This window comes from Rhododendron vialii, chromosome 6a (genome assembly GCF_030253575.1).
Source record: "Rhododendron vialii isolate Sample 1 chromosome 6a, ASM3025357v1".
In the NCBI taxonomy this organism is placed as follows: Eukaryota; Viridiplantae; Streptophyta; class Magnoliopsida; order Ericales; family Ericaceae; genus Rhododendron; species Rhododendron vialii.
Genome location: NC_080562.1, coordinates 294,982 through 305,000, shown reverse-complemented (window position 1 = coordinate 305,000; position 10,019 = coordinate 294,982). Strand labels below are relative to the sequence as shown.

The 10,019-nt window shown below is 39.9% G+C and overlaps 1 protein-coding gene across 1 annotated transcript in view; it reads right to left on the bottom strand.

The window, feature by feature from the left end:
* Window positions 1–9,556, bottom strand: part of LOC131330776 (pyrophosphate--fructose 6-phosphate 1-phosphotransferase subunit alpha) — a 10,255-nt gene extending 699 nt beyond the window's left edge. Inside the window, exons 1-18 of the mRNA XM_058364500.1 lie at window positions 9,362–9,556; window positions 7,785–7,957; window positions 7,328–7,440; window positions 6,731–6,805; window positions 6,525–6,638; window positions 6,287–6,354; window positions 6,030–6,113; window positions 4,163–4,216; window positions 3,968–4,048; window positions 3,761–3,854; window positions 3,614–3,687; window positions 3,007–3,117; window positions 2,867–2,911; window positions 2,722–2,778; window positions 1,648–1,752; window positions 1,442–1,558; window positions 1,113–1,216; window positions 759–924 (exon numbers count right to left, since the gene is read on the bottom strand). Of these exons, the coding sequence (XP_058220483.1) occupies window positions 759–924; window positions 1,113–1,216; window positions 1,442–1,558; window positions 1,648–1,752; window positions 2,722–2,778; window positions 2,867–2,911; window positions 3,007–3,117; window positions 3,614–3,687; window positions 3,761–3,854; window positions 3,968–4,048; window positions 4,163–4,216; window positions 6,030–6,113; window positions 6,287–6,354; window positions 6,525–6,638; window positions 6,731–6,805; window positions 7,328–7,440; window positions 7,785–7,957; window positions 9,362–9,451 (1,725 nt within the window). The 5' untranslated portion in view covers window positions 9,452–9,556. The remainder of the gene's footprint in view (window positions 1–758; window positions 925–1,112; window positions 1,217–1,441; window positions 1,559–1,647; window positions 1,753–2,721; window positions 2,779–2,866; window positions 2,912–3,006; window positions 3,118–3,613; window positions 3,688–3,760; window positions 3,855–3,967; window positions 4,049–4,162; window positions 4,217–6,029; window positions 6,114–6,286; window positions 6,355–6,524; window positions 6,639–6,730; window positions 6,806–7,327; window positions 7,441–7,784; window positions 7,958–9,361) is intronic.
* Between the last annotated feature and the right edge of the window lie 463 nt (window positions 9,557–10,019).

Below are 10,019 nucleotides of genomic sequence, written 5' to 3'. Positions count from 1 at the left end.
CCATCAGAGGCTCTTACAAAATCATTACACCTCCCACTCCAATCACTCAGACGCACAGATAAGTAAATCTGAGCAAATGCACAAAAGATGACCAGCTATAAAGCTACAAGACGACGAGGATCCCATCCACTGCGATGCCCAACATCTTGGTTTTTTCTTACTTGAATTGATTTATATAGAAATCAGCTTTTGAGTTGTGTAGGTATATTCAAACATGCAGGAAGTACCAGTTGAACTGTAACTGGATGTAGCAGAAGAAAACACCAGATTCAAGTTCAAAAGAATTTCAAAACCATCAGAAGATTAAAAAAAAAAAACATACGAAGAAGGGAAAATTACTCATCCAGCAACAAATTCACTTTGTTTTTGTGGATTCACCAAAAAGAAAATGACAAGCTTTCATTAATTTTATATAGTTCCCCGCCCCTAATTTTTAGGATGCACAATCTAATCAACTGGCAAGCTCACTAGGCTAGAAAGTAGAAACTATCTTGATACACTATTCAAGATGTTAAAGCCTTGGGCTCGAAGTCAATTGGAAATGAGTGGAGAGACTGCCCAATCTCTAATTTGTGATAAGCTCTAAAAACTCCACAACAGAAAGCAGATCCAGCCTGAGAGCCAGATTCAATCTTATGAACATGGAACAGTGCCCTAATTGTTCAATTTGTTTTTGTTTCTTGCTTTCTTTCTTATTCCTTATTTCTTAGTGTTTGGGTGGGTAGATGGGGGGTGGGTGGAGAAGGAACAGAAAGCACCTTGTCAAGATACTCCTTCAGTTCCTTGATGCGGCCCATGTAATCCTGGTCTTCAACGCAAAGAGTCACAACCTTAGAATCAGCACCAGGACCATCAAATTGAAGAGGTCCAGGGTTTCTGTAAACGTCCTCCATCAAAAACTTCGTTGCATTTTTTCTCAGCAGCCTGCGAACAAGACCAAGGAGTTGTTTAACAGAAGAGAGAGAAGATGTTAATAACCGCGCAATTTTGTAGCGATCAACGTAATTATATGCATCTTCAGTCAAGATTAGTTAGAAATAATTAAAATCCAAACCCTTTATGGGAAAACCAAACATCAAGACAGCATCTGAAAAATCAAGACAGAGGCATACTCATAGGTTTTGCCTGTCAAATCCACGGTAGCGGGATGCAGAGCAGGTTTTCCAATAAATGAGGCCCCAGGACCGCGACCATAACGCTTAACAGTCATCATTGCCTGAGTTTATTTGTACAGTTCAGAAGTCAGCTTTCTCGGCCATTACAGGCTTTAGCAGCAGGCAAAGAACCAAAACGGAATTGATGAAATATCACGGTAAGAAAATGAAACAGAACTTGCACTACTGCTTTGAACAAAACATGCAGGATACAAGTAAACCACAAAAAACTGAGTTCCCAAGTAGCTAGAGATTTCTATAAAGCAGCAAGGGAAAATAGATCGTACTGTAATAGGAGCTGCACCACAACGCCACTTGTTCACAGGATGCTTCAGATTAGTAACCGTAGCCAAGTAGCCATTGAGACCAGCTGCCAAAATATGATAGCAAATGTGCCCAAGAACCTGGCACAAGAAGCATAATTTAAGAAACCAGAAATGATTTACAGGGAAGAATAGAGAGTTGAGGTTAAGCAGCCTTGGGCAAAACATACAAAGGCATAGTCACAATCAAACTTCGATGGTAAAGATCCCCGCGCTTGATAACCAAAAAAGTGGCAGATCGCATTAAACTTCTTCCCCTTGTATGTGCCTTCTTTCTGTTCAGATCACAGTAGTAAACATTGCAGATAGAGTTTAGAGATGCTGTGATGCCCATAAGATCAAGAAAGTGGTCAACAACATCATAACACCAATATTGACCGTGGGACCAACAAAGTTGTTTCTCGTCCCATTTTCCTTCCACTCGGAAAATGCTGTCGAGGTGTTATGCTCGATTTGTGAGATGGTCACATTTGAGAATCCTAAAGCAAAAATAGCAGGTAACTATGATGCCAGCCGCTTTTTAAATAATGGAAACAAACACTGTGCGCTGTGTAGGAAATCGAGAGTCAATTTTCACAATAGGTCTATTTCATAGAAATGAAAAAACTTAATAACAAGTCAAAGAACAAATTGCTTTGTCACTACCAGGACTATCATTCCACAATATGACTGAGGACTTCATGGACCATATTTCCCAAGGCCTTGTTGGTTCAAAAGTATCCATATGATTAAAAACTCTAGGCGAATTGTAATATTCTACCACAACGCTAGCCGAAGGACATGAAAACACTCAGATACAAACGGTCCATGCTCGCACACTCGCGCACACCTGTTTCAGGCGCTTGATAAAGCTTAGACTTTCTTTTCTTGCCTCCTCTACAAGAACTTAATCAGATTATCCAACAACGCTATGACTTTACCTATATTTCTTCAGGAAATACTTGCCTGTAAATCACCCAAACACATTAACATCTCGTTCCTTTTTTCTGAATCATGAAAGATCAATTTTCACTTATAGATTAGCTCCACTTTTAAGAATTCATAAAATGAAAGCAGCATAGAAGAATACAATCTTTAAACAAGTATGACTTGCTAAAGAGAGATGAAGGATTATATGATTTCGGCACTCTAACTCCAATAAGATTACAATAGCGGGTGTAATATCCAACTACAAGGGGAACAAAATGAAACTTCAGTTTGTTAGAGCCAAATAACGGCCAAGGCAGAAATTGACTATATTTTACCGTTCTCTTGTTCATTTCCTCTTCCACAAGATGAGCTAAAAGTTTCTCCGTCTCAATCTGGAAGGGTACAAAAAGGGGAACAGTCATTAGACAAAAATATTTGCAAGATTTATTCCATAGGACTACAAGGATCTCAGGCCTATACCTGGGACAACTGTGCAGAGTCATCCGATTCGGGGAAGAGGAGGAGCTGTTAAATGAAACAGAATAATCATTGATCACTAACATTAATGTCTCAAGAAAAAAAAGAAGACACTCAATTTGAAGATGTGTAGGATGACAAACCTGCTTTCTGATAAAAGGTGGCAAAAACTCGAATAAGGCAGATGCCCAAGGTGACAGCTGGGAAGAAGTGTTGTCAACAGAAACACCTTGCCGTAGTAAACCATGAATTTCCTGAGACATACAAGATGTCAGTACCATAGTGTCATGAAGCAAACACACATATCCACACTTCAAATGTAACTAGAGGAACAAATTGTGAAGCCATCATGGACTATTTCTCAAAAAAAAATTATTGTCCTCATCTTTCTGGTAAGGAAAATTTAATTGTGGGGAAGAGGGGTCAACAGAGAACAAAAAAGGAGCCCAACTATAACTGCACGGCTCCGGATATGTACCTATTATAAAGCAGCAAACACAAATAGAAGTAACTGAAGGAAATAAAACCAGTTAGCAGGGGGGCCACCTCTGGTAGTTCACAAAGTAAGACTTCTGTGAATAACCAACCTAATTATTTCATCCATAAATGCTGTTAATCGAGAAGAGATAGTAACAAGTGTTGCAACCCAAAATAGGATTACTAACTAAGCCAGTGCCCATCACTCCTACTAGTAATTCCTAACAAGTAATAACCCACTTTGCAAGCTATATGTTTTTATTCATCAGTTACCTGCAAGAGAGCATACACTTCAGGAATGCTTTCAATAAGCCCCTCTGGTAGCAAAATGACTCCATGGTACTTATCTGGCGCAAAACCATCAGGTCAGATGACAAAATTAAAACAATAACCATAAAAAGCAACCTAGAGTCTACAAACCTTGTTCTGCCCTGGATTGCACTGCATCACAAATTTGTTTTGTCAGATCAAAAAGAGTGAGCTTTGATGCAGCCACCTCCTCGCCAAGAATAACCTGCAAAGAACATATTAAGGTATTTTTTCCTTCAAGAATAACATGAAGAAGGCTTCGAGGCAACAACCTCCTAACAACATAATGAAGTTGAAATGAAACAAAAGAAAACAAACCATATTTGGATGTGACTGTAAAGTGCATTCCAAAGCAACGTGTGATGCCTTACGGCCCATGAGGCGGATAAAATAATAATACTGTAGTAGGAAAAAGCAACAAAGTCTCAGGCTTTTGAAAGGCAACTCAAATAATATAGAATGCTAAAAAAATGCCTCTCAAGAGTATAAAACTAGCACGAATCACTCTGTTACCTTCTCTGCAGAGAGAGCGTCAGTGCAAACGTTGCTAATTAACTGAGAATTAACCTGAATATAAGACAAAACAGATGGTTTCAATTCTTCCGCAAAACCATAATACTCAACCTGAATGAAAAGCAAGTCATCGCATTTTGCAATTGGTGTATAATACTCCACCAAGAGACCAGCCTTACAACAAGCAGTGTGAATGTAACGTATAAAAAATCTTTTACATAATAGAACGAGAAAAGACAGAACTGAAGAGGAAATAGTGCAGATAAAGCTTCCCACAGGTTCACAATTTCCCTTTACCCTTGAAACCTTTCACTTTCCGCCCTCGTCTGGGGGGCGGCACGCCGCCTGCCTCCACCCGGACCTCTTTCCGCTTTCTTACCCCCTTCTCTTTCTTCTTGCGACTATCCACCTGTTCTCCTCCATCGATCACCGTTCCCTTGCCGATTTCGCTTTCCTTTTCGTTCTCCGGTCTCCCATCAGATCTTTTCTCTTGGTTGGATCCAGGTTTATGCTTAACAGCGAGGTGGAGTGCTGTGGCGAGTGGTGGCGGTTTCGGGCGGCGGAATCCCGCTGGGTCTTTCCATGGCTGGATCTGGTTTTGGCTAAACGGCAAGGGGTTTCTTCGCAGCTACGTTGGGGCGGTTTTCTTCTCTGGCCACTTGCCGTTGGTGTTTGGTCAGAGTTAATGGCTGTTTTCGATGTTGGCTGTTGGGTCGGTGATGTGGTGGTGTTGCGGCTGGTGGTTGTTGGAGGCGAGGGGTTGGGTTTTGTTTTTGTTTTGTCTTCTGCAGGTCGTTTGTTTCTGTGGCGGTGTGGGGGGCTGATTGGGGTGGTGTGGGTTGGTTTCTGTGGTGGTGTGGGGGGCAGATTGGGGTGGTTTTGTTGCGTTTCAGGTACAGCTGCAACGGGGCAGCAGTAGTGGCGGCAAGGCAGCAGCAGCAAGGTTCGTTGCTGGTGAAGGGTGGTGTTGGTGGCTGTGGGTGGGTTGTGGTGGGGCGGCCTGTGGTGGGGTGGTCGGGCCGTTCTCCGGGGTAGCAACAGGGGCTTGTTCCCCGAGCTCCGGGGACGGTGGTGGCAGCGGCCCATCTCACTCCGGATGGCTGCGGTTGGTGGTGGGTAGGGTTGTTGTTTAGGCTGGCCCATGTTGTCTATGTGTCGATCTCCGGCTAGGCCTATGTTGTCTATGGGTTATGCCTTTTAGGTTTTGAGTTAGGGTTTCGGAGTTTTGGGCTTAATTGTTGTATTTGGGTTTTGGGTTTCTTGTGGCCTTTATTGTTATATTTATACCTATTTAGATCCCTTTGGTGATCTAGGCTTGGCCCATTGGGAGCTCTATTGGTTTCTTGCCAACTTGAGCTTTGCTTTGTAATCCTTTTTCCTTATCAATAAAATTTTTTGCTTCGCTGTTCAAAAATAAAATAGGTTCACAATTTCCCTCGACCCACAAGTGACCACATTATCTGTTTCAAAAGAATTTCCGTTTGACTGAAAAAAAAAAAAAATTATCTGTTTCAAAAGTCTAACCTGACGTTATTATTCCAATCTTTCGTAACTTAGAAGATGGGAATGAGCAAAGCATAAAGATGCCATCTAACTTCTAGAATTCCTAAGTGAGCGGTTGTTAAAAAGCTCGAGAGTGTAACATGGTTCATTTTTCAGGTTAACTTCCACTTTTATTTGATTTCAGATAAAACAAAACGATTGCAAATATCTTGTAGTCATCCTTATTCAAATTTCTATTTGACATGAGTTAAATTATTAGCAAGGATATCACTTGAAAAGCATTTTACCATCAATTAAATGCAACTATATCTCATATTCTAATGTAAGTACTCCATGCAAACCGTAGAGAGCCCAGGATTACTACCTTGCAGATCGTATCAAAACCAACATTAGATTCAACAAATTGGTTTTTGAGATCTCCGTTTAAAGTAACAGGAACACCAACCACCTGCGAAAAAACCAAATAGTCACGAATGACATTGGCCCGTCAATAGGATATACTGGAGGAAAGTTCCGTAGTTTTCTCAATAAAAGTGGATCAAATCAAATCAATGAACATCACAACGCACAATAATGGCAGCAAAGACATCTCTTTCACCAGGAAAAATATGCACTATCTACCTTTGTTGAGCATTTTGCTTCTGCAAATACTTCTGCAAGGTGAGCAGCATCTGTGTTTGATGTTACACCTTCACAAATACCAAACTTTAGTGTTAAAGAATTTGGAGGACCAATTGTGAAAAGGCCAAAGCTGAGGTTTTGTTCATTTCCTCCCACCACCCAACATTGGTGTGAGCAGAACTTGCTAATGGCTGAATAAGGTCGAAAGAAAAAAATCAAAACAATGACACCAATATACCTCCTATAATGACAAGGCCGTCCAATTTCAAAGCCTTGCACGCAGCAAGTGCAGCATTAACTTGCTCAGTAGTTCTTATTTGATCCTTCGTCCGTCCCAGCAAATCATAACCACCTAGATAGAATTATATAACCAATGTTTGGGTCAAGGTGGAAATGGAAATCATAAAACATATATTGTCAACAAAGTGCAGTCCACAATACTACCTTGATTTTTGTACGTTGCGAGAATATCATCTGTAATCTCAAGAGTTTTCTGCGCAAATAAACCATCAGAACCACCTGGAAACACACGTATAATTGGATTAGCGTGGAAATTTCTTTTCCGGCTGTTCGGTTAGCATGGAAATTTCGTTCTTTGTTTCAAGGATAATTTGATTCCCTCAGTACAACATATAATTGGATCAAAAAGAGAGAAAAAATAATTCCTCGATGCCTGCTAAAACTAAAGGAAGGTAGATAATATTGATTTAAATGTTCAAAAAACACAAAAACTATATCACAAAACCAAAAACTAAGTCATAGTAGGCAGCTGATTTTTTTTATAATGAGGTCTGATATGCAATCAAAAGACATGAAACTGGATGAAAGGTGCCACTCTCGCCAAAACAGGTAATACTTTGTGTAAATTGACAAGATAAATGACCACATGAAACAACATCAGAAACATAAAAATTTCATGACAATTTAGCAGACCCGTTAAGAAGTTACATACACAATGCATAGATATGTTTCTATTAGCGTAAGCATGCCCATGCATTTAAAAGAAAACAGCCACAACCAGAACAAGAGAGTTTCACTTGCCTAAAAATCCAAGTAAAGTACTGTTTGGGTTGTGAATTTTAAGAGCATCGTGAAGACCCCATATAACATTATGTCCTCCAGGAGACTGCCTCCCGCAGAAGACCACTCCCACTCTGAAAGGAAAAATCACCATAACAATGATAAGAATTTGTAATCATATTGAAAATTAGTTCAATCTTTTAGAGAGAACAAACAACATAACATGTTATAATGCAAATAGTTACTTACCACATCCTACACTCGAATGCAAGGATAATAATCAACGAAGGGTAAAGAAAGCGCAAGAAAACTGAAGGTGTAAGCTACATTACAATATGAGTTAAATAGAATCTACAACTGCAAGACCTTAAAACACATATATCTACGTACTTATTTACTGTAGGTTTGGGGAAATTGCACCAACTTATATAGAAACCAATATACAGAAAGGTCGAAGAAGTGATCATTATATTCGTACCTAATTGTCGGATGACTAGTGATAATCTGAGCATCAGGGACCTTTGCTGTTGCCCTAAGAAAGTGAGCCAAAGGCTGACCATACGTATGCGGAAATATGCGACTAATGGTGTGGGCACCAGACGAGTCTGCTGCAGTAGTTGCATCACCAAATTCTACCCTGACAGTAGTTCCCTGTGTGGATGACATGACGACATAGTCATGGACAAATAAGTAAATCTAGATAATCAAATTTAGACACAAATTACCAGTACTTTAAAAGGGAAAAACACATCAGAAAAGATGATGCCAAGTTGAAATCTCTCCTTAAAGAGCCAGAATGCCAAGCTGTTGCAACAAACTTATTTTGTTTCCCCTTCATTTTGCTGTTGGTACGTGAGTACCAGGAAGAACTGGAACAGATTTACTCCCATAGCAAATCTCTCTGAGTGAAACCACTCGTAACATGATATTTCCCTAAGGAGTGCATGGAGTTGAAGCACAGCCTAATTCTTCTTTGTCAACAAGGCAATGCACCATGTAAGTATGTGTAAATTCGAGTGCATATTTGTCCCTTAGTAAGAAGAAAGACACTTAGAGTCCAACCTTCATTCCACGAATAAATGGAACTCAAGTTTGTTGCGACATGAACTCCCAAAATGTAAAGCCAAAAAGAATTTTCGGCAAGAAGTTTTGTCCTAATGCACACAATGGGACGGCAGCTATGGGCAAGATGCTTCGTACTAATGTTGCATTAAGTAAGAACACTTGTAAACTGGTCGAGTTGCCTTCCTTCTTTTTTAGTTTAAACACAGAGAACAACAAAATGCGCAATACTCGCAGGACTGAAAACGGTGTCTACCTTGCAGCCTCTGCATTAGATCAAAGCCTGTAACTTTTTTCAAGTTTGATTCCAGTTGCTTTATTTCGAATTTTGTAAGGCATCAATCAAGCCAAAGATCAACAATTTTGTTAAGAAATTACAAGAATGACGAGTTACGTCCTCGAATTCCAATATCCAAATCATCACCAATCTAACATTCGAAACTTAAAAATTGATTATGTGAACAATGCTTCTTGTGCCCCAATCTATCCAACCAGGAAAGACATGTTACACCAAGTTGACTCAGCCAAATATATGACAACAATTAGGAAAAGAAATTACTCCATATGCTACGAACATTACTATGTTGCTAGTCAGAGTTGTCATAAGGAAAAGAAATTACTCCATATCCTACGAACATTACTATCTTACTAGTCAGATCTAGTTTTTCCCCGTATATGCAGATCAACGCAGCAATGACATCTCAGATATCTTCATAGCGCAAAGTCAGATTGTCAAAGAACAACAGGAGATTAAGAGAATAACGTTAACCAGAAAAAACTTTTATTAATACATCGAATGAGTTACGTCGCAGGAGTAGAAGAAAGCAAAAGATTTATGAATGAAACAGAGAAGGAAGCATCGAAAACGTAACGAACGAGAGAGCGTGAAAGAGTGACGGAGAGCGTGAGAGAAAAAGAGAAAGAGAAGGCAAAAGGAAGAGAGAGAGAGAGAGAGAGAGAGAGAGAGAGAGAGAGAGAGAGAGAGAGAGATACCTGAAGACATGGTGGAACATGCGGCTGATAGGTAGATCGAAGCTTTTGCAGATCGGAAAGTTCTCTCGGAATTCCGTAATCCGAATCCATTCTCTCGCCTTCTTTCTCCGCACTACACTTTCACCTACTCTCTCTCTCTCTATCAATACGTTCTCTGTTTTCTTCGTTGTGCTGCTTTTCTCTCCTCAGTCGAACAGTATATATATGGGCGGGGAACGGGGGACGATAAAACCAACCAAGCCACCCATTTTTACGCTCCGGTATTACCCCACCAGTTTACTAGTCATTGTATCAATTCAACCACTCCAACTTCATGATGAATTGACTAATATACCACCCAGTAGAAACACAAATATGGAGCCTATATACATACTCCTTGCCTTGCTTACGTCTAAGGTTTGAGAAATCCTACTACTAGACATGATAACATTGACCTGAAAGAAGGGCCTGTGGTTTTATTAACTAGTTTGATATGTCGTTGCTCTTCGGTCATATATCTCTCTTTCAAGTTTTCTCTTTTTAATTAAGAGAATGAATCTCAGCAATTTAAGTATTAGTATTGTCTCTCTTACTCTTTTTCATTGGTACTCCAGAAGTTCCTTCCTCGTAAGGTTATTGCACCAGCATGAGATTTTTTAGCCCTAAAGTATGTATTTGA